At 35.1% G+C, this 25437-nt stretch overlaps 1 protein-coding gene across 2 annotated transcripts in view; it reads right to left on the reverse strand.

The window, feature by feature from the left end:
* FMN2 (formin 2) overlaps positions 1 to 25437 on the reverse strand; it is a 161181-nt gene that overhangs the window by 37269 nt on the left and 98475 nt on the right. For both annotated transcript variants that reach the window (XM_062637367.1, XM_062637366.1), the window contains 6 exons: positions 23488 to 23579; positions 23206 to 23335; positions 22125 to 22271; positions 19620 to 19679; positions 19301 to 19421; positions 8425 to 8517 (listed from right to left, as the gene is read on the reverse strand). In XM_062637367.1, coding sequence (XP_062493351.1) covers positions 8425 to 8517; positions 19301 to 19421; positions 19620 to 19679; positions 22125 to 22271; positions 23206 to 23335; positions 23488 to 23579 — 643 coding nt within the window. The remainder of the gene's footprint in view (positions 1 to 8424; positions 8518 to 19300; positions 19422 to 19619; positions 19680 to 22124; positions 22272 to 23205; positions 23336 to 23487; positions 23580 to 25437) is intronic.

The following is a 25437-nucleotide window of genomic DNA, read 5'->3' on the forward strand; positions in this document are numbered from 1 at the left end:
TTTATACTTCTGAATGTGCTTCGCCCCAGTTTTTGGATTTTGCTGTTCTTTGTTCTCTTTGCATGTTTTATTTAATAAGACTAACATGACTGGGAACATGAGTAGCAATCGGAAGAAATAAGTAGCCATCTTAGGTGGAAACTATCAAAAAGGAAGTGGGTTTTGAGGAATATTTTACAGAAAAGTTAGATGGTCATTAATATTTAAATGATGACAGCAGCTTATGTTTAGTGATTTGTAAAAAAAAAATAATAAATTAAAAGCATTAAAACTTAAGCTTAAAATTGAATAAGCAATAACAGCAGGAGCTTCATTTAAAAAAGACTCAAAGCGAACAATTTAGTAAGAATGAGTAAACTTTATGTGCAAATGTACTGGGTAAAAGTAGTCACAAAACAAGTTGACCCTTCTGTTTCAATTCAGAAATCAATCCAAGTAGACCTTGCAGATCTACTCAAGCAGGATTCAAATGTACTCTCAGAGGTTTTGTTCCACCAGAAAGTTTTGCTATTTTAGCTTGTGGTATTATCCTGACCCAGAGATTACTGTCTGTAGTCACATCTGGCCTCAAACCCTGTTGAAAGTTAAGCTATTTCTGCTGAACCAGTTTCAAAGGGCTATGAGTAAGAAGATGCACGAAACTGCCTTCTTCTGATCTCCTGATCTCTCTTAAGGGAATATCACATCTTCTCAGGTAATTGAATACAGGAATACATCTGAGTAATCTCAGATGGAAGGCAACAAGAATCCTTTCATCTGCTTGTCTATGTCCTGAATCTTCAAGCTATTTTCTTCTTTCTTAATTTAAAGTGTTAACTAGTATTTGTTTATAATTAGCTATGAATGTGCTTTCCAATATCTTTCAAGTGGAGCCAGTTGGCTTTTTTTTGTTTTGGTTTGGGGTTGCTTTGTTTTTTTTGACAGATACAGTGCCTTTTCAATGAGTCATTCAAGCACGTTGCTATAGTTTTAGGAAGTTTTATATACACTTGTAAACATTTGGAACAAAGGTCCAAGTACATTTGGATGGTTTATTATCAGGTACTTTCATGCTAAGAAAGTAGGATTTCTTTGGGGAATCCTAGAAAGAGTCCTACATCCTTCTGTATTTCCTATGACAAAGTCATAGAAGGCTGTAAGCATGAAGAATACCCACTCAATCTCCCTCATTTTCTAATATTTTCATACCTATAAGAAAAAGAACAATTTAAATACTTCATTCTGGCCCCAATCTATTGAAGATAACTGGGGATAGAGCATCTAATACGCTGGACATTTTCCTAATTATGTTATTCCATTTTTTAAACACCTGTGGTAAATTAAACACATAAAAATCTGTACTGACTCCAACAAACTACACTTTCCCAATGACTTTACACTCTCACACAACAGAAACAACTCAAATTATATGCTAGTTCTATAGATTATGATCAGGATCTATGGAACCACAGCTTAAACTCTCAGTGAATACAGGAGCACTGAAAACTGATCTTTGTTGAAAGTTAAAAAATAAAATAATTAACAACAAACTCTGTAAAAGGAGACTGACTTCAAATTAATAACTACATTAATTAGTAACAACAAAAAAATCTCCGGGCAAGTCCTATCTCATACATGTTGTGTTTCAAGATGTGAACTCTCCCCAGTGTTTGCTGTTTACTGGTTTTTAATACGTCTTAGGCAGTAGTCTGGTAAGAAGATGGGATGTTTTTGCCTCAGTCTTCACCCGAAAGTGCTTCAGCCACAATGGCCAAGTCACAGAAGGCAAAGGCAGGGACTGAGAATGAAGAACCACCCACTGCAGGAGAAAATCAGGTTTGAGACCAAGGGAGCTGAAGGTGTAGAAATCCATGGGGTCTGATGAGATGCATCCGCAAGTCTTCAGGGAACTGGTGGATGAAGTTTCTCTAAATTAGAGAGGCATGGATTTGACAGATGGACCACTCAGTGAATAAGGAATTGGCTAGATGGTCGTAGTCAGAGATTTGTGATGAACAGCTCCATGTCCAAGCGGAGATCAGCAATTAGTGGTGTTCCTCGGGTGCCAGTATCAGGACCAGTGCCATTTAACATCTTGGTTGGTGACATGGACAGTAGGATTGAGAGCACATTCAGCAAGTCTGCTGATGGCACCAAGCTGTGGTGCAGTCTACATGCTGAAGGGAAGGGATACCACTCAGAGGGACCCGGACATGCTTGAGAGGTGGGCCAATGGATCAGGTAATCTCAAGCACAAATATAGGCTGGGCAGAGAATGGATTGAGAGCAGCCCTGAGGAGAAGGACTTGGGGATGTTGGTTGATAAGAAGCTCAACATGACCTGTCACTTTCCACTCGCAGCCCACAAAGCCAGTTGTCTCCTGGGTTTCATCAAGAGGAGTGTGACCAGCAGGTCAAAGGAGGTGATTTTCCCCCTCTACTCGGCTCTTATGAGACCCTACCTGGAATACTGCATCCAGCTCTGGCACTCCCAGCACAAGAGGAGGTGGACCTGTTTGAGCAAATCCACAGGAGTGCCATGAAGATGATGCAAGGGCTGGAGAACCTCTCCTATGAAGACAGGCTGAGAGCTAGGGTTGCTCAGTCTGGAGGAGAGAAAGCATCAGGGAGACCTTACAGCAGCCTTTCGGCACTTAAAGGGGGCGTACAAGAAGCTGGAGAGGGACTTTTTACAAGGGCACATAGGGATAAAACAAGAGGTAACAGCCTGAAACTAAAAGAAGGGAGATTTAGATTAGATATTAAGAAGAAATTCTTTACTATGAGAGTTGTGAGGCACTGGAACAGGTTGCCCAGAAAACTTGTGGATGACCCATTTCTGAATACGCATTTATTCAGAACATTTTAAGGTGGATGACTTGTATCATGCTATTGTGACCACTTGTGCACTGATCTGTCCTCAAGGGGTGCCGAAATACTTTTTTTACTTTACCACTCCTGTGTGGTCTGCAAATCATATTAATGCCTGCAAAAATGATTAAATAAGGTCCTGTGCCAAAGGCACAAGAAGCTGCCAGCCGCAGTCAAAAGGTTTGGCCTTTCATGGACTTCGAAGTGAAGTGCAGCTAATTCAGTGAAGCCTGTTTAGTGCTACAAATACAACACAATCTGAATTAGGATTTTTATGTAATAATGCACACTGGTGGAGGTGCTGACATCTGAGGTAGGGACAAGTTTATACGATACTGACATTAAACTATTTACTAGCATTAAGATGTCATTGTGAGATTAAAAAAATACTTTCAGCACTCAACAAGTTTTAAAATGTCTTTCAATAATCCAGCAAAAAGAATGCTAACATAAAAAGGTAAACAATCATGGAATTGTTTAAGTGGGAATTCCAGCATCTTTTTGTTCTAGTGACTTTATGTTGCTCACCTTTTATAACCCTCCAACTTTTTTTAATAAAATGAAAAACAAATAAATTAAAAAAAACTTAGTAATGAGAATGTTTTTGCTGTTATAATAATAATATTTAAGATGAGTGTCTCCACGTAAGTTTATCAACAACCAACCCCTTAAAGTTCTGTGCATTTTTTAAAGAAAATGAAAAACATTTATTCATACATATATATATATTCCTAATGGTGTTTTAGTCATATTTTCCTCAAATTATTTTTAGAAAAAATATGAAGTGGCACTATGCTTTCCCTTATATTAATCATATTATAAAAACAACATTTCAAGAAAATGGAATCTGTAAAATCAATCATTCTAGGTTAGAAAAAGCCAAAATTAAGATTACCCTAGCAGCATTCATTTCGCAATCATCTACAGTATTTCTGGAGCCAGGAACTGAGCCCAGCCATCCAAGATTCAGTCTGATACTTTAGGCTCATTCACAATCCATCATTTGACGATGCACAGCCTTTTGCTGCTTGACCTAAAAGAAAAAGTCACGGCCAACTTTCTGGTTGCAGCTACAACGATAAACACAACACACTTTGTGATTTATACATTCATTTACTAACAGTTTGGAAACTGGATTCCTGAATGCTCTTCCTGGCAAGAGAGGGAGATGGTTCCACACAGTTCACCCAAAAGGATAAATTTAGCATCTTTACAGTGCAAGATCAAGAGAATCTGGGTCTGTATTTTTGGGTCCAGGAGAATGAAACCTGGGGCTGGCATTTACTAACAAGAGCAGAACTGCAGAATTTTGTAAAATAAGACTTGAAAGAGCCAAAGGTTGTATGGTTCCCTTGTACCCCTAGACTTACAATCATACTGGAATTATTCCCAATGTTTTTAAATGAACTAGCTAAACACCACAAAATTATGTTTTTACTTCTACAAACAATGCATTCTAGTGCTTAAATTTCCTACACCATAAAGCTGTTTCTAAAGTCTGAAACCAATCAGGTTGGTTTGGCCTCTGGATATGGTATCAAATTACTTGCTCAGATTTGAAGTCTGTGACATTTGCACAATTTATAGAATCTCAGTGGAAAAGCTATGATTCCAATATATTGCCTCTTCCCAGTTCCCAAACCAGATTTAGTTTTCTGAGGGACTGATGGTTGCTGCCTCCTATCATAAGTTTCCTGCCTTATCAGGCTGACAGGACTGCACATCCTGACTGGAATTCCAACAGCAAACACCCAAAGATGGCTTTTCACTGAAGAGTTAACTACAGTTAAGACCAAGGGACTGAGACTCATTTGAGGTTTATGCACACACGATTCTTTCAACATGAGCTGGCTATCCTATCAAATGGGGACAAGGTTAGAGGATTACTAACTGCTAATGAAAATCCTGTACAAAATGCATGATGATTAGCACCCTCAGTATTTCCTAACCATCCCATGTGTGAGACATTTCCCCCAGGAAAAGAAATTATTTCTGAAGCTTTCTAAACTGGTGAATGTGATCTCTGATGTCTTTGTGTCCCTATCTACCCACAACCACATATAGAACAAGGGAGACAAGGCTCCCAAATAGTGCACTTCTTCACAATTTATCTTATTCAAATTGTGATAACTTGCAGGGAGTAACTCAAGGAACAGGAAACTTCAGGGAATAGATACCTTATATCAGGGAGTACTTTTTAAATTCCTGCAGTTCAGTCTGAATAACCTTTCTTTGGAAAAGGACTATTATTCAGGTTTCATGCTTATATTTATATCACTCAAATTTTGGAAACCCTTAAAGAAATGGTTAGAAATATGTAACAAACAAAATAATACAATTTTTAAAGCCTTGTATTCTATGAAATTTTTTCTCTCATCTCCTTGTTTGAAGTAGCTCTTTTTTAAAAAAAAACTGTGGTTATGGAGAATTTCAGGAAAAAAAAAAGTCTTAATATTTGTGAAAATAAAGGAACCACACTTTGTGATTGATGATTTGCAGTATATGTTCCCAAAAAGAGAATGGAAAACATGGGTGAACAGAGATGATTGTGTTGGAGGTTTTGAGGCAAATAAACCCTCAGAAATCAAATGCGTAGGATCAAGCATGCTTGCAAATATCTGCTAAGCTAGTGTAGGTAGTTTGAGTCAAGTTGAACGATCATTTTAATAATGACCCCGAAGTCCATCAGAAAAAGGACTGACATTCTTCCACTAATTTGCATATTTTAATGAATTATTTCACCTACTGGCTAGGCTGGCAAGGCAAATGCTAAACAGCCTCAGTCATATATATCACTAGCATTTTCATCTCAAACATTACAGCTGAGCAAATTCTTGCCTCTTCCTCTTCTTTATCGCTCAAATAAAATTCTCCTTACAAGCTAGTAATGTAGAAGCTTTTTGATGTCTTTGATGAATCAATCAAAAGTGTTAATGTTAAAAAAGGGGTTTTATTTATACATCAATAGTAACAAACAACTCAACTAGTTACAGTAATTTAATTCAAAGTTATACAACTGTGCCAGACAGTAACTATTCTTATAAAGCAGTGCCTTTCTCACCCCCTGCCAAGGATATTTAATTAGACGTCCAAGTTTTCTTGCCTATGGGAAAACAGCTTTCCATTTTAGCTGCTATTAACAAGTAGAAGTGAATATGGTGTAAATAACTAGCTGCTTTTAACTTCTGGGTTCCTTTATGGGCACAAGTTATCTACTCTGAAAAGGCATCGTATAAACATGCCAAATTATTCAACCTTATGAAAAATGCTTTTCATTTGAATTATAAGTTAAAACTTTCTGACTTTAGAGAAACTAGAACCTGAAGAGATAAAAAACTTAAAGCTTGATTTTTCTTTGCTCAAAGCATATGTTATATAAACACAAATCCCCAAAAGGTGCCAAGAATTGTCCCTTTGTTTTTCTAAATGATCATGTGTGCAGTCTAGCTGAAAAGACTCATCGATTATGTCTACATAAACAACAAAAGCCCTTAGAAAAAATATCTAGATCAAAAGCCTGTCAAACACTGAACAGGAAAGAGAAATCCTGCTTTAAACATGGCCTCTTTCAAGTCTGAATTCAATCCCATGAAGTAAAAACAAAGGATTTCATAATGAAAGGTATTTAAAATTACTTTATTTTTGGAACTTAACCAGGGATTCTTTTCTCCTATATGTTAACCTTTTGTCTTTCTTACACTGGGAAAGAATTCTGCAAAATGGGCCTTACAGTTTTAAATAAATGTAGAAATTGTTCAGTCACAGTCCACTGGGCTCACAATACACATTACCAATTATTTTCAATAAAATGCAACAGTGATATTTTGCATGACATTGTGGGTTTCTCCTTTTGTCAACTACCTGACAATATCCACTGTTAAAAAGGGAACACAGTAAAGTTATTAATAGCTGAGATGCATTTCTTTTGTTTTTCCCTCTTTTTTCTCACTTTTCCTAAAGTACAGGCACATAATCAAGAAAGGAAATCCCATCTCCTTAAAAAACAGAACAAATTACTCTATAGTTTATATGTAATTATGCTTTGGAAGTTATAGTCAGAATCAGGAAGCAATCTAAAGTGTAGATTCAGATACTTCTAAAAGTATGTTTTCTAAAAGAATTGAAAGACATTTAGCAGATGAAGTCTGATGAAATATAATCCTCATGTATTTCCTGCTGTTATTAAGGTTAATATGCAAGCATATACCCATGATTTTCAGTATACCTAGTGATCTCTGATTGATTTGTAATTTGTGATTGTCTCCTATCTCTCTATATAAATAATACTATAAACCCAACTTAAAACATTTGCTACATGTTTAATCATGCCACTACTGTAACTTTAATATGTCATGTACATAATCATAATCTAGTTTTAAATTACATCATACCTACTACTGTTGGTGACAACAACCAGTTTACTAGGTTTGGTTAATAGACATTTGTCTTAGAAAACATCAATTCATATTTGATGGCTCAAAATGGTTGTTTTGCTCAGTTTAGTCATTGTAATTGAGAGTCCTGTAGCATGGATAGGTATATACTATAACATATGTACTTCACTTCCTATAACGTTTGGATAGATGGTCATGGGTATTCTAACCAAGAGATTAATGCATATCTGACTGGCCTCTCAAACATAATGTACATTTAGTTAATCATGATTTCTATACTCGATAGCTTATTATCACAGCTCTAGGCTAACAAACAGCTCCATTAAATCAGCACTAGATATCAATTTTTCACATAACTTACCTGTTCAGGAGACAACAGGTGTGTCTTATAATAATATGCAATATCAAAGCAGAAGGAGCAACAAAGTGGTCAAGAAAATTAAAACTACATTGGTGTGCACAGGAATCCATTGTCACTCTGATGCACTGGATTCTGACTTGTATCAAAAAGTGATAAATGTAAGGTATACTCCTTCAGAGTAGCATTGCAGGAGATTCTCTGATATTCCACTAGTCAAAAATTAAAGTTATCCATACCTCCTATAGTCTTGCACAAGAAGGGTCTATTAAAGCATTAAAAGCATAGTCTCATTTTTAAAGTGTTTTCCTACTAGCAATCAGGCTGTTAGTTCATCATGGGTATTTCTAATCTATTTTCTCTTGCAGTGTTTTCCACTAATCGCATCCAAATATTTCATATGGATTTGCCTTATATCTGGAAAACCTTTAACTACTCCTTCTATGCTTACTCCATATTTTTGGCACATAAAAAAGAATCATCTCTTTGGAAAGAAGTTAATGAAACAGATCCAGCTTCAATAATTTTTCAAGGAACAAAGGTTGTAAAATTGTTTTCTAATGGAATGCTGAACTTATCAGAAGATCATGCACTCAAGCCAATGGCATTTGTCTTTGCTGTCATGCAAAACAAAGTGACTCACCTACACTACAACAGAATCATTTTGCAAATCTTTTAGAACCGTGTGGCATCTGATTAAACTAATCCACATCTTTCTATAATGCCAAAATAAACAGTCCCTTTCCCACAACGTATAAACATTGTTCCCATAACTTTCCTTTGAAATGTCATGAAAAGGTTAAGTTACGTTTCATTATTTACCTTGACTAATGAATTGCTCCATGCTGTCTTTGAAAGGCTGGAGGTGCTCTTCTAGTGATAGCTGATAAACTTTTGCTGCTTCTGTCTCACATACTGAAATTGAAGTAATAGATTAGTTTAGGATGACACATCATAGTATGGATCTGCATACTCAAATAAAAGACACAACTTCATGCACAGCCAGTGAAACTCTTGGAATATGTGCCTCAAATGCACTGCTTCAAGTACAAACACTATGATAATATGTTCAGGAATAGTTACATTCCCAGTCAAATATTTTTGACCAAAATATACAGATAACTTACAGCCAGTGTTTAGTTTAAGTTAGTAGTAACAAAAATTAACAAAAGTATTCAATTGTGTTGAAGGAGAAAGACAAATTTAAGGACCTTAAACGTACAGGAACTAAATTATAAATTCAGATCCCAGGCTGTGTTGATATACCTAGCCCCAGGTATCAGTAACTGAATCAAACCAAAAGTTCAGTTGAAAAAGCTGAACCACATAGTAGGAGGGACCTTAATTTAGTGAATAAGGCCAGATGAGGGCATGACACCTGATAAAACTGCAGATGTAGCGAAGTTCCTTGCATTGTTCAAAAGTAAAAACACAAAATTATTAAAGTGAAAGATTATAAGAGTACAGTTATCATGGCTTGAGCTCAGTGACAGATCTTGTAGGACAACTTTGTTCTTATTGCACTAGAGACCAGGAGAGAGAAGCTGGAGCCAGAAGCAGACCTGACAGATTAGTCATTGGTGAGGTAGTACCACTGTGCTTCCACAACTATTCAAGCTAATTTAGTTTGGGGCAAAAAACAGACCTAATGCTACTACTTTAGGAGAATGTTAAGTTCTCGTTTCTGCTATAGAAGAAATCTTTCTAGGCTGTGGTAACTTCCCATCATTCAATGGAAATGAATCCTGCTTGATTCTGCCTCAAAATTTCCACAAGTGCACACACACACACACAAAAAAAAAAAAAAAAAAAATCCAAATTTTCCTTGTCTACTCTTCAGAGCTTCTTTCAGAAAAACAAGATTATCATTATGTCTTTAAATACAGGTTACTAGTTAGGCATTTAATAAAAGATTTTTAAACAGTAAAATGTACTATCTTAATTATCTCCTTTAAATATAAATTATGAATTGAGTTGCATAAATTAAAATATCTACAGATGAGAATTATACTCTGCTTTTGAAAACTGGAAATAACAGGTATTAGCCTTTCATATACCACCATTATCTGCTCTAAAAATGTGGTTCTGTAATATTTTAGATCAGTGTCACCTTGTTGTTCATCAAGCACAAATTTATAATCTGTCTCTAGTTTACAGCAAGAAACCAATAACATATCCAAAAGGGCATGATACAGCAATTAAGGACAACATAGTTAAAGACAAAGATCCACAGGTTCATTAATTTTGGCAAATGCTGGTCTGCCAACCCACTACAGATCTCTACCTAGTCATTCAAGCTACAGCAACAAGAAACTGAAAGTATATTATGGTAGTCACATCACTGCTATATAAATTGATTCACCTTTACTCTACTATTTGTCTGGCCTGCTATACCTGGGGCAAATCTTTGAAGAATGCAACTTTAGATATCATAGAGACTGGTTAATAATTTTTCTCATAGTTGTGAATATATTAATGACAATTAGAGATAACAATTTTAAAAATGCACATCTACTGAAAAGCAAACTGTCCCAAATAACTGGTAACACCACACAAGTACACTAAAGCCAGGGTGACAGTAATCATTTAAATTTCCTTTTATTATCACTTTTTTAATCTTAGAGCAAAATAGAAATAAATAACAGAAGATTTTTAGAAGAAAAAAATAGCATATTTTAACAAACAGGTAACCCTGTTTCTGAAGCAATACTAAAAAAAAAAAAAATCAGAAAATGAGCAATAAATGGGAAGAAACCCCACAAATAGTCACTTGAGAAGCCTGTAATTTTTAAACAAATGTTCATCAACATATCTGAAATAAGGGAGGGGATTCAAATGACCATGAGTTTTACTTAGAGTGTATGATATAATTTCTATTATTCTTTTCTATTATTGAGAAATAAGGGGCAGAACATACAATAACATTTCGTATCACTGAAATTCCATACCTTTCTCCAGAATACAGATTACATTCTTCACAGTAGTACAACATCATACTCTAATTTATGTCTGCAGCTCACAATGAACTCCTGATCCCTCAGCTGATTTGAGATACATATAGATCTTAAGATATATACTCACCAAAAATCTTAGCCTACACCCACGCCAACAGCCTGAAGCAGTCCCTTTTCAAAGTCTATAAGGAAATCCAGGGATACACTATACTTCATATTCAACTTGCTTAGGAAAAGAGAAACATGTAATATTGTCAGAAAGAAATGTCTGTTCTTTAACCAGTCAGACACTGGAAACTCTTCCCTCGTTGATTTGTTTGTGAGGTGGGGGAGCAGGAGTGTAGTTAATGAAATTTTTCTTTTTCCAGTTTTTTGTAGAGTGGGTTTTTTGTTTGTTTGTTCCTTCCTTCCCCCTGTTAAAAGACTAAATTAAGTGGTGGTCAGAAGAACAACAGTTCAGGTCCATTTTTGACCCTTTTCCTGAATTGCAAATGATGTCTAAGTAGTTTAAAAAACAAAACAAAACACAGGGAAAAATCCTTTTCTGCTTCTTTACAAAAAGTAGGGTATCATATGTAGCATCTAGCCTTTAAAACCAGGACAAAATCTGTCATTATGATCATATTAATATATCAGTGCTATGATGCTTAAAACAAACCAGTTCATCAGATGCTTTCTTCATTAGAGAATTTACAGGCCTGTAAACGCTTCTTAAGTTTCACAGTCCTCCAGAGCACCAAATCTGGAACTGTGGTCTCCCTGCAGAACCTGTTGAATATGGCACTCATTTAGCATGTTCTTTAATTTGTCCATAGAGTAGAAAACCCTGCTATTTGCATGAGATTGAATGCTTGTGACAGAAAAGTATTTAATAACTTCTAAGCAAAGTGGATGTGAAAAATTAAAAAACAAAAACCAAACCCAAACAAAAAAAAAACCAAAACAAACAAAACAAACCTACCCCCCAAAAATGCCAACCAAAACCAAACAGAAATAAAAAAAAACCAAACCAACCAAACAAAAAAACCCTCAAGCCTCAAATCCCAGCTATGTGACATACTAAGTCTTCTATATTTGATATTTTTTCCTCAGCTTCATTTCTCAAACAAATTTCTCTCCAAGAAACAGCCCAACTAAATATCCCAGATATCAAAGGAACAGGTTGGCAAAGGGTTGGATGTGATGAGTTTGTAAAAGTTTTGTCTGAAACAAAAGCTTGCATCTTTTTTGATAACAGACTTAAAGTTTGCTCTGTTATCCCTTTTGTTACAGATTCAGTTATTCTGTCATCTTGGGGGATGTGCACACAACTGAAAAACTCAGACAAACCTATTGTATTCCTAAGCTTAGTTTACTTTAAGCAGATTTAAAGTTTTCTTATAATGAAAGAACTGAAAGGTATCCAAGGCACCACAAATGAGTTATGTAGGCAGTCACAAAAGCCAAGCACTACATAGAATCTTATTTCAACCTGGAATTGCCTGAACAGGAATAATGAAAGAGAAAAACTTGCAGCAAGGTGAAGGTTTCAGCTCCCTGTAGTCCTGAATACCCAGTCTACATACACTGATCTACCTTTATCAGATCTCATAACCTAAGCAGAAGTTGGAGTGGGCAGATACACTCCTTTTCTAACCCTTTAAATCAATTTTAACATACAAGCAATATCTCAACAATGGAGAAGACCAATAGGTCATCTTATTTAATCTTCTCTCTAATACATGCTGCAGAGGACTGTACATGATTTTCCAGAGAAGCAATGGATTCTTGTGGGAGTACCTTCTAAATTTTGGGAAATTCAAACTGGTATCTTTCTGCCCATATCTCTCAAAGACTCCTGATTTGGAATTTGATGTAAAAATGTATGTTCAAAACCAATTTAGAGATTTCAAAAAAAAAATTATTATTCCAGCCATATCAAATATCTCAAGAACCTTATTCTCTATTTTTATATTAAAATACAATTAATTGCCATTTTCCAAAGTACTGTGTTAGCTTTCATATCATTTTTTTTTTTTAGGTCAATATATTAAAACCATAAAAGGTTTCACAACATCCTTCATTAAGATTTCACAACACTTGATTAAGAGACATCCATACAGAAAATGAAAAGTCATAAAATGTTATGTGCATTGTACTAACACTTCAAGTAATCAGTTCTGGTAAGTGATCCAAAATGCACTGTCTCATCAAAAATAGCTGCTTTTCTTTTTTTGATAAAGAGAAAAAAGAATGTTTTCAAAATTCAGAATATCGCTTTACTGCACATTTTCCATCTAGTTCTGTTGGATACTAAATTCTAGCCCTTGGGAGCACATATCTCTTCTGAGCCCAAAATATGTCTCTGAACAAAATGTGTGAGCAGATGATCAGCTGCTTCCCAGGCTTACTGTATTGTCTTTGGTCAGGATAATAATGGGTAGCATGATTTTTCTTTCAACACCCTTCAAACATAAAACCAAAAACAACAAGAAAAAAAACCAAACAAACCAGCCCACCAAAACACTGGCAATTATCTTGTGTGTGTAATTAAAAGGTCCATTAGGCTGTTTTAATTTACCACTTCTGAAACCACATACTTATCTATAGAAGTCCTACAGAATTTATGTGGATTTTCAAGACTGTTTAAGGGACTTGAGAGCACAAGCTGCACTGAGATTTGATAGACTATTTATTTTTAAATCTTTAAGGAAGTTTTAAAATTATGTCCTGAATTTTAGAGGTTCTGAGTACTCAGATTCCTGTAGAAGATATGCTTGCCTCCTACTTTCCTGAAAAGTAGATGAAATAAATCATAGAATAGTTATGGTTGGAAAGGACCTTAAGATCATCTAGTTCCAGCCCCCCTGCCATGGATACGGAATAGAATCATAGAATAGTTAGGGTTGGAAAGGACCTTAAGATCATCTAAAGCATATAACAGCATAACCCCTTTTTTCACAACTTCCTCAGCGCTTTCTGAATTCCTTACAACTGCAATCTGTGACTTTAAAAGAAAGCTTAGACTTTACCTAAAGGAAACAATAATCGTCTCACCAAAAGACAAACTCTGATTAATTCAGCCACAAGTACAGAACGAGCTCTTAATTTTCCCCCTTTTTTTTTTGAGTTGTAAAGACTTACACTAAGGACTGCTGAGTCTTCAAGGGCTTCCATTGACAGCTCCTTGTTTGGAGTTTTAAGGACAATAAAATATGACTCACAGATTGACTGAAAGCCTGGCTTTAGTTTACATCTGGTTTAGGTTTAGGAGTCTGCATGCTGCATGACTGCAGCAATTAACCCTTTCAGTGAGAGCTGAACAAACAACTAGAATTTGTGGATGTACAGCTGTTAATGAATAGGCAAAAGTAAAGAATTAGTTAAAACAGTAGCTGTTTCTGTAATGATGGACTGTACAGATAACTGTAGGATTGACCAAACCCACTAATGTTTCTATATTGTTTTGTTAATAAGTACCTTGAGAGATCAGACATTTTATTATAAAAGACTGAAGGTGTATCTTCATCAAAATACGGATCTCTGGATCATATAAGAAAAATAAAAGATCTACTTCTTAATTATGAAAAACCTTCACTCCCATTTATATAAAAACTATTAACAGAGAATAATAAACACAGACGTTTCAAAGTATCTTAAACCAGAAAGTTTTTGATGAAATAATGAATTCAAACTCTCCAAAAATATATTTTTTCCTCTACCCCAATTCTCTCCCCTCCAGCTCCCTGCCTTCTTCTCTTGAAACAACCTGGAGTACCAACATAGAAACACATTAAAAAAATATTAGTTTTTTGGGAAACCTCTTAGGATGGACTTAATTTCATCAAACTTTAGTATTTAAAAGAGAGATCACCAGATTAGACTCAACACCTTTCCTTAGCACTTAATTTTAAGAGAGGACAATTTTAGAAGAGTAGTCCTTTCCTTTTCTGTCACCTGTAGCGAGACCCTAAATGTCTTAGGCTGCTTAACTTTGTTAACTGAAGTTTAAATTAATACCCCTCCTGTTCTTGATCAAGAAGTGGCACTGAAATGTTGCCAAAGTCTTAGCCCCACCATCAGAACTGTGACGGAAACAGAGTCCTGTGAATATGAAAATATATGTCGATGTATGAGTGTGAGAGAGGGAATGATGTGAAAATAGAATTGTGCATTTTGTTTTTAGCCTGTAAACACTAATATTACCAATGAAAGAATTAGCAGTGGCTACAGCCTTGTTTTGTTAAGTAGTCCATGCACCCCCCAGTTTGCCATAAAGAGGAAAATTCCATCTCAAACTACACACCAACTGCACTTTTAGGGTTGGGCCCTCTTTCTCCGTGTTAGGGACAATAGTTACTGAGGCAAGAGGAAAGATTTGTCTAAAGCTAAATAGTTACACGGTAGGAGGAAAAAAAAAAAGGTAAGGGGGTCAAACCATAGCATGCCTACTACTATCCCATCTCACTCAGTCACACATTGACACCACCTCAAATGCAACTCTTAAGAGTTTTTCTATTGCAAAAGATGGTTCTCCTAACGCTCTGATTTACACAGCAGGTGTTAAACCAGAGAGCACATATCAACTCTACAACTAGCAGATCTAAGCTGACTGGATAATTTTAGGTGACTCTAAGAAGCACAGAAAAATAAGAAATGTGTATTTTTCCAAATTACTGTGGGGCTTTTCTTGGAACATACTTTTTAAAATTCAAAGTGTTCTGCAAATGCTTAACACTTTATAAACATTCTTAGTCACATTTATTCCAAATCAGAGAGATGTGCTGGGCCACACAACCTAGTTTCTTATTGATTGAGGCTTTTCAATTAGTTGCAAATATTCATAGCAGGAAAAGAAAATATCACGACAAAAATAATATTATCATAACCATCACTTGTAATTACTTTTCAAAGATATCAAATATGACATCATAACATATAAACAAGTACTGATTTCAACTTCATTTTATAACAGTCTGCATTATATGGTATTCATCTCTTCAACATTCTACTAGTTGGATTTATTTTCTGCCTGACATTGTTTTTAATTCCCTCTTAGCTGAGCTTCACTGAAAGTTTTGCCATAAATGACAAATGATGCATTAGTTTTTGATTTGCAAGAATAAACTTGCTATTGTAAAGCTAAAACGTTAACGTGTAGCCAGAGAACAGCTTCTAAACAGTTTGAACTTGACATAGTGCAACTCTCACTGCCATTCTAGTGTCCTAGTTATTTCCTAAACTAAACACACGTCTTGAAGAACTACATGGGCCACAAATCCAGTATTTTCCTAAACCACAGTTGTACCTCAAGAGAGTGTCAGAGCAGAGAGCATTAAAACTTGATTCAATACATGTTTTCCACATCTTGCTGCCCCACCTTTAGCATTCTGAAGTGTCTAGAAAAATATACTGTTAATAACAGATACACAACACAGGTCCTAGTAAGAGTCACACACTGCTCTTCTGACCCTGGATGCCCAATTTTCTTTACATGGTGAGTTGATTTAAGTCATGTGGCAAGTGCTAAAGTTTCTTCTGTGGAATGACATGGGAACAGAGCTCATTGCTTGGCATGACTGCATCAAGGAACATTGCTGACAGCCAGGAGAGATCAAAAGCAGATCAAGTTGCTTGACAAAATAGATGTCATTGAAGTCAAAAAGGCTAAAGTAAGAATCCTGGAGAGCTGTGAAATCTGGGAGCAACAGATGGAGCCAAACTCACTTGGTTTGTTAGTAAAAGGATCTACCTGTTCTTTGGTCTTCTATCTTGGGAGAAGGTAGAGGGGTAAATCTAGTACACAGACTTTATCCAAGGGGTCTATATATCCAAAACTGAACAATTTGTAAGTTCAATATTAGATGGCTAGTGGTAGCTTCCACTGTAATATTGGGGATACTTTTTCTTCCTTTAATTAAAAAAAAAATTGATAAATTCTGTCTTATTAATCTTGGAACAGGCACACGGCACATTTTCTGAAAGTCTTTTGGACTTACACTTTTTAAACTGAAATCTTAGAAGAGATTTTCTAACATGTACAAACTTCAAGGAATACAGTTCATAAAAAACGGACAAGAGCCCTGAGTCACAGGGGAAAAAAGCACAGAAATTTGAACACCATGAGTGCTTTTTTTTTTTAAAAAAAAAGCAATCAGCTTAACAGCTCCTTTAATCCAAACATAAGGCCAAACTCAGAACTGTGAAAGAGCATGACAACGGAATTATTTTACAGAACCATAAAGATTATTTATATCTACATGTCTCTGTATATGGTACTGACATATTTAGATGGAAAAATACAGCATTGCTGGAAAGAACTGCTATTGTTATGGTTACAAAGCTTGTTTTTTTTTTTTTATAATAACGACCTTTCTCAATGCTTTTTTTCCATAATTATCCATAAAAATTCTTCTAGGAAGAAGTTTACTTTTGAATAACGATCATGGAAAGTTTTTTAAGACAGAAATAAAACATATTCAGAAGCTTTTCTTCCTGGGTGAACCAATACCCCCTTTCTCCATTGTACTGAGCATGACCTCACTGTAACTGTTTTGTAGGTTATTTGAAACCAACATGGACAGATTACCCTTATACCAGTGGTATTGCCTGCATCAATGTTATGTACAATTTTCTTTTTTCCATAATAAAGAACAAAGCAAACACACCCACCCCCCCACCCAAATGGTAAAATCCTCTCATGAAATCTTCTAATTTCTGATAAGAATAGGTCCAAGGTTACAGTCTGCATCTCAGTATAAAACTGAAATGCACATATAGGCAGCTATTTCTATGGCTTTAAAGTCAGTATTTCCCAGGAATACTCAATACTCATTTAGTCTCACTGACTTCACATCATATTTAGGATTTTGTTAGAATTTGCTCAGCATCTTACAGCTTCTCAGCCATTTAATGAGGCTCTTGCTAACTCTAGTAACTCATAAGGTTCCAGATTAGCAAATCTGGTAGCGTACTTAAACTAAAGGAGGAAACCCACTTTAAAGTCATTTATCCATTCAGCTAAAACTTTCACTCTGTTTAAGAAAGACTGTCATGAAACTTGGCTATTCTATTTCACAGAAAGCATTGCAACAATTAACTTATTGGAATACCCAGAATTTTTAGTGAATGCTCTTGCACTCATAACATTTTTTAATACAAAATATTTTTAGTTTATAGTGACACTTTTCTTTGGAAAAAAGAACCAACACAAAGCATTTTTGCATCGCTCAGGGATGATAAGAAGTCATGAATAAGATTACAGACTAGAACTGAAATTGTCACTTCATATCCAGAAGAGGATGCGTAAGGAAGCTGACACTGTCCACCAAAAAATTGTAACAAAGGGCATAGGAAAAGAATGAGGGTGTCTGCAGTTATTCTTCAGTGTCATTAACTACAGAACAGACTGACAGAGACTCCAGCAGTAAGGCTGGATTGGAAGCACAGAAAGAATTCAACTGCAGCCTGATGCAGAGCAAAGCGTGTAATTTCAATTTTTACAGAACCGCTGCTTTGATCACTGCACAGTGTGGATTTATTCCATAAAAGATTTATGTCTGTGCAAAAATTTCAACCTTTTTCTAAAAATGTTTAACCTTTCATTAATATAAAAACATTTTTGTTGAACTTGTGAAGTGCACCCGTGGATGTTCATAAACAAGTGCCTGAAAATAACATCAGCCCTCAGATTATCTGAAAGATGTAAGTATTGAAACAAGTTTTCATACGAATTTGAGGATTTTTGCCTCATAGATTTTTTGGGGCAGGAAACGAATGGTGCTGCAGTTCACTCCTCAGTATCACAAAAATCACCTTGACACAACCTTTAAAATCTATTCTAAACTTCTGGAGGTAATAATTAAAAAATCCAAACAGAAAGCTTGATAAAGGCAAGAAGGAACATTTGGTAGCTATGTTATGTTTTGTTTTAAGAGAGAAACTTGTGTTCCAGGTGTTCAGGGACTAATGTTTTACTAAACCATTCCCTGGTTTCTAGAAGCATGGCATTCAAAATCAGCTAGGCAACAGAAATATAAAGATATATTCATTCCTTGGTTTGAATCCTTCTCTCCAAGATATAACATAATGGTACATAACTGGCTAGTCCAGCAGAGGCTTGTAGCAAAAATAGTAAGATCATGATATTAGCTATAATTTGTACGAATTACTCCAGCTTAAATTAAACTCAATGCTTTGTTCCCAGTGTTAAAAAGAAATGTATTATGTGATACATGTTCTTTAGTAAAGTCTAGCAAGTACACCTTATTTTAAGCCTGCTAAATTCATTTTAAAAAATAATTCCATAATCAGAAAAAAAATACTTTCTTTGCATGTTACTTTTTAACAAAGACAGGTTATTTCAACTGTCTTGAACAACATGTCATATGTATTATCTGCTAAATGGTATTTGGACCTGAATATGGACCTTTTTGTCATGGAAATCATCCAGCATTTTAATTTATAGTGAAAGACTGTTTAATTCTGTTTAAAATTTTCTTTCTTTTGTTTTTGAAACAAAATATTTAACCTAACTGGTTTGATGATGCTTATTTTAATAACCTCTTCCAGATTATCTACTGAAAATTATGAATTATTGCTTAAATGGTCATGCAAAAAACAAATTAAAGGAATAAAATAGTAATTGAGATCTCAAACATATACAACTATTTTTACACTGTCATCCAGTTTCTTGAAATTATGTAAACAATAACAGCAGGGATATGTTTTTAACATATGTTTAGTACTTAATCTAGTTTCAGTACCTTTCAAATCTTTCTTCATTTTGCGGAGATCTTTTTGAAAGTCTTCAAACTTCATTTGTGAAGCCTGGAAGAGATCTTGTGGGTCTGGAAGAGGAAAAATGCACTGTTCTTTTCCAGCATCCTGACAAAAAAGGGGAAAAAAAACAAACAAACAAACACAACAGTCACAGTGTTCATTACTTTTTCTATTCTAAAATATGTAAGTGGAAATAATAAGAGTGTTCTTTTACATTTTGTCATCTAAGCCAGAAGTGGGATGAATTTAGTAAGTTGATTTTTATAACTTAAATTAACTTGAGCAAAATTAATTCCCACTCACCTGATCAAAATTACGTAAATAGTATGAGACAATGTAAGATAGAAGACTTCTACTGTTGTCCTGTATAGGAGAGAATAAAGTTTGCTGTTACTGAAACTCGCTAAAAAAAAAACAAAACAAAACAAATAAAACCAAACCAAATTCAGAAATCATTCAAGTAGGTGAAATGTTTAGTGTCAAGTATAGAAAAAAACTTTGCTGATTTGATGCCTTCACTAAAAAATAAAAAAAAAAATCAAACAAAAAAACCCCTCCAAACTCTGAAATATAATTTAATCATTAAAGATATTAGAAAGATATGTTACAAGACTCCTGTAAGTCAATCCTTATTTTTGAAATTTATTTGATTGTAAAATGAGCCCTTACATTATGAAATTTCTCAAGAAGGAAAAGAGAAATTGTTTCTGAGTTGATGTATGCAACTTCTTTCGCAATATTCAGAACATTTTATTAATCTATAACTACAACCAAAGCAAAGTTTAATTAAAAATGTCATCCTTCTAAATGAAATTTTGGGAATTTTGGGAATCTTCAGGTGAACTTTCTCATGTTACCAATATGTAATCTCTGTAATGAAATTTCAGCAGAAAATCGTCGATTTAAAGAGGATTTTTGACAGAATTACATTTCAAATAATTTCAAACAATTGTTTTGTAAGGACTTCCCTGACTAATCAGTAGCAAATAAACTGAAGATGTACTTTGTAACTGCAAGGTTAATAACAGGGTCAAAATGTTTCCAGCAAATTACATACTAAATACCCAAGTTACCAAACCACTTTAGTGTGTCTAAATGTTCTACTGAGCTGAGTTCCAAAACTGGTGATATATTGTCCTGGGTTCAGCAGTAGCAGTCATTTTTCTCCTTCTTGGCAGCAGTGCAGTGTTTTGACTTTCGGCCTGGGAACAGAGCTGATAGCGATGTTTTGGTTTGGCCAAGGACTTTGTGAGCCTCATGCTCTGCCAGGGAGGAGGGGAAGACGGGAGGAAGCAGAGACAGGACACCTGACCCAAACTGACCAAAGAGGTATTCCATACCACAGCACGTCATGCCCAGGATGTAACTGGGAGCTAGCCGGAAGGGCTGGGAGACTGCAGGGTTGGAGGAGGTATCGGTCGGTGCTTGGTCGGGCTGAGGGGGGCAAGTTATCGGTCGGCTGGTGCTGAGGTGTTGTACTCTCTTCCCTTGTCATTTCCTTTATCATTATTATCACTGGTGGTAGCAGTAGTGATCTGTGTTATACCTTAGTTACTAAACTGTTCTTATCTCAACCCGTGGGAGTTGCATTCTTTTTGATTCTTCTCTCCGTCCCTCCGGGAGTAGGGGGAGGGCAAGAAGGGGGGGGAGTGAGTGAACGAGTTACCTGACTGGGTTTAAAACACGACATATATCTAGAGTCAACCAAAAGGTTCAGCTAAAATATGCTCCTCTAAACACATTGTGCTAAGGCTTCATTCACCTCAGAATTTCCTTGGCTATCCAAAGAAACCAGAAGGCTGGAATTAACTTCCTCCACCCTTTTAAAGGCAAATGGGTGAATTAATCTAAACTCGGGATAAAAAAAGTTCACTTACATTATCTAACCCAGCAGCTAAAGGACGTTTATTTGGCAAGTGATCAAGCAGAGAAACAAACTCTTCTCTTTCTGCCACTTTCAGAATAGCAGACCTTGACAATGACTCACTAGAGAGGTTACAGCAGTAATTCTTGAGACTTTAAATTGGCCCCTACATCTTTCTCATAACACTGTCCACATTGAGATGAGTCTTTCATCATAGCCATAGAGACTTAAAGATTATTGCTTCCTTGTAAATAAAAGCAGATATTTGAATACAACTCCAATCTGATTAATCAAAACCAAAAAAATGCTGGTAACACACAAGCTCCAGTTTAGCACTGAGCAAGAAACAGAACTAATTATCATTCTCCTTTACTTAGATGACTGTACCAGACAAATCTTAAATCAACATGTACTTGCTATGATTACTCAGGTGGTTCTGTGATCTAATGTGAAAAGCACTTTCTGTAATCATGATGCATATAAAGAATGAACTTTGGATTATCCCAAACATTGAGAATGCCTATTCAATAATTTTTAGGAGTGACTTTCCTCCCTCCCAACCCCCAACAGTTTGAATCACCATCCAATCACAGTTAACTTTTCTTTTACAATTCTTTTCACTTCCATAATAAACATTTTAAGGGTAAAGATAATAGCACTGCTTCTGAATACAGAAAAAGTTAGAAATATGCAGAGTTATCAAAAATTAAATATATATTAGATTTAACATATTTTTAACATATTTTTGTTTTCTATAGAATTTTCATATTTCTACAGAAATACACCCAACTCTAGAAGTATGATCAGATAAGGACAACAACAACATGTCAGTTCCCACTGACATGCCTTCCTAAATTTCACACCATTTACTCAGACATGGAGACAAAGTAATTTTCTGAGAATTTAACATTCTTGGGCCTATAGCAAGTCTAGAATCAACTTACACTGCTCTTGACATCTTTCAATTTTGGCAGGATATCTAGTCCAAAGCCATCAGCCTGTCCTCGTGTCCTGTTTCCACCATTCATGTAATTTCCAAAGGCAAGAACCAAACCAAGGACCTGCATAACCCCTGACCCACTTTTCAGTGTCTACAAAACAGAAAGACAAACAGTTTTTTGTTCAAACTCTAATAATATTTACAGTTAACAGTATTACTGACACTGTGTTTAGAAATAATACTTATATAAAGGCTCAAATAAAGGGAAGTAACCTTCTGCAACATGTAGAAGTAGAATAATTTATATATAAAATATAATTATATAAATATAAATAAAAATACGTAATTTGTTGTGAATGGAGAATGTTTTCCCCATAATGGATACTTATTAAAAATAATGGGAAATTTAAACAATATTATCAGTGATGATCTGTTGAGAAAAACAAAATAGTAATTCCTTAACTGATGCTGATACCATGAATGCTATATTTAATTTAGGAGAGAATTTTGCAAGAAGTCAATAACACCCCCCCCATGGAACAATTAAAACTTAATCTATCAAACAAAAAATATAAACATCTATTAAATGGTAAAACAATTAAATATTTCAAATAATTTTCAGTTATTAAAATACTGATGAAGCTTGTATTTCAAAGCTATGTATTTGTTTTACATAGGAACACAAAATTCCAGTAATCTAACTAGAGAGAACATTGCTCTCTCTAACTGATTTCAGATAGAGATATTATCAAATTGCACACTTACAAAATCTGAGGAAATACAAGGTGGACTGAACTTACATTCATCTGGAAAGGAGTGAAATGGTGACTATAAAAAGGGAAGATTTTGCTTTATATTGATACAAATATATATTGATGTCAAAAACATGACATAGTTCAGTATCAAGAGCTAATCTTAAAATACACTTTGATGTTGAAGTACAATCATTAAACATTCTATTCTGCTATCCTTCAGATCTAATGAGTGTTTAGAGTAAATAAAACAAAAACTTTTGAAATATGAGTACAACTGAACAAGACTAAATAACAGAAATTTATCTCTAGCTTTTGACAGAGCACACCTACCTCGCACAGTTTCTGTAACAATTCAAGTTTGCGATGGATTGAACAAATGCTTTCTGAAAATGTTGATTGGAACAGGATGCAAAATACACGCTCAGAAAAGTTGGGAATTAGTGAGAGTTCATAGAGGAACCTGTAGGGGCGATTCAAGAAAATTGTGTAAGTCACTGCTAGTAGGTACAGGTTTGGTTTTATTCTTCTTTTATAAAACCTCTAGATAGTTTACTCTAGGAGGGAAAGTTTTCTGAAGTGGGCAAAACTGTTTTTTCATAAGTGTGTTCTTACTGTTCTGGCTTATCCAATGATTTGGCGTTTTCTTTTTCCTTGGATGCCTTGCTATGCTTTTCTATTTTTTCTAATTCATCTGATTGTGCTCTCTGGAATAAAGGAAACAAAGTAATTGAAAAAAAGTTAATTAAAAACTTAGTCAAAAAACATATAAAGATGACCTTAGAACAAATCACGCTCATGGATTTTTCTTTTACTTTAGATCTGCTTATGGTAAAACAACTTAGTCCACAGAGAGATTTTATATATAAATACATCTGATGGAAAACATAACATTTTCCAAATAATATTATTGACTACTAGTAATCTGCAATAGATTTATTCATTCAACCATGCACTGAGACAATAATCTTCATTCCCAATCCCATTTCTTTGGTTATTTATAAAGTCTTTGGATCAAAGAACTCTCTTCCCGAGTTCTATTTCTCTTTCCAAATCTGTTGGGTTACATTTGAATGCAATCTGATCTTGAAATATATATTTAAGTAGTATCTTTTTTAAATTAAATGAAAATAGGTTTGCAATTTAAATTTTATTTGGTATTTGGAAAACGCTATAGAACAACAACAACAAAGTTGATTTATAATAGAACTGTCATGCATACCATAATACATAAGAACTATTGCATATTTAATTTGGTGCACAGTGATCTTCATTTTTATCTTAATAAGCCAAAACAATTACATGTAAAGTGCCTAGTTTCTTGGAGAACCCTGTAGCACACTGTGCGGTCTTTTCTTCAGTATTCCAATCAAAAGAAATAGAGCCTCACTTCTTTCTGTGCTCCATGCTACAGTGAAATTATTTTTTCCAACTGCAGTACTGGAAAACAGAATGGCATGGGAAGGAATAGAAGTGGAATGGAAATTTCTATTTCTGACCCTTCTTTTGACATCCATAGTGGTTTTCAAAATAAAACATGAATCTGTGCAAAAATGAAAAAGGAATTAAATAGCTACCTTTATTCCTTTAATAAAACATCACACATATTGTTAAACTTACTCCATTACAGAACTCGAAAACAACATTATATTAGTTAAATTACATTCAAACTACTTAAATAACGGCAAAGCAAAAGATGGACTGCATCTGCATTCTTTCTCGCATGCTTCTGCATGATTAGCAGAAGAGGTATGGAACTATCTCAAATCATACTGACACAGCTCCATCAGCAATCTAAAGCAGAAAGTCAGGTTTGGACAGTCCTTCTGAGGTTGTTGAGCATCTTTCTATGTGAAAAGGGAGAAAATACTGACATGAAACAGAAAGATGAAGAGATTAAAGAGCGACTCAGAGCAAAAGCACTTCAGAGTTCCTTTGATTACTTCAAGAAGTCTGGAAATGACTGCAAGACCACCTGTCTTGAATAGTATACATCCTAATATTTAGCCAGCATTTATGTGGATGTTCTTCAAGGGTCACCTTCTCTAAAGTATTCTGATCTTATCTATTAATAGGAAATTTTGCAAACAACTTTTTTCTTCTCCCAAAGTAAACTTTTTTTTTGACAGTATGAAATTCTATTAGTGGTATTGCACATTTCACAGATTAATAGAACAATTGAGGTTCGAAGGAACCTCTGGAGATTGTCTAGTCAAAACCTCTGGCACAAGCAGAGGCAGCTAGAGCAAGTTGCTCTGTGCTAGATCCACTTCAATAAGTCCATGTCTCTTGCACTAGAGAGGCCAGAACTGGACATAGCACCTTAGATGTGGTCTCACCAGTGCTGAGAAGAGGAGAACAATCATTTCCCTCGACTTGCTTGATGCTTCTTTGATTTATTTGTGTATACATACCTGTCTTTCTCAGTTAACAAGGGCTAGGTTAACACAAACTAGTTTTCTATTTTGGTATACTGGTACTGACCCACCCGTAACACCTAGTTTCCCAGTATCGCTTTAGTGTGAGAAAAGAAACTTGGAGATTCATCCTCCAAAGCTACCTTTT

The sequence above is a fragment of the Pezoporus occidentalis genome, unplaced genomic scaffold (assembly GCF_034315485.1).
Source record: "Pezoporus occidentalis ecotype Australia unplaced genomic scaffold, CSIRO_AGI_Poc_V1 ctg52, whole genome shotgun sequence".
NCBI lineage: Eukaryota > Metazoa > Chordata > Aves > Psittaciformes > Psittacidae > Pezoporus > Pezoporus occidentalis.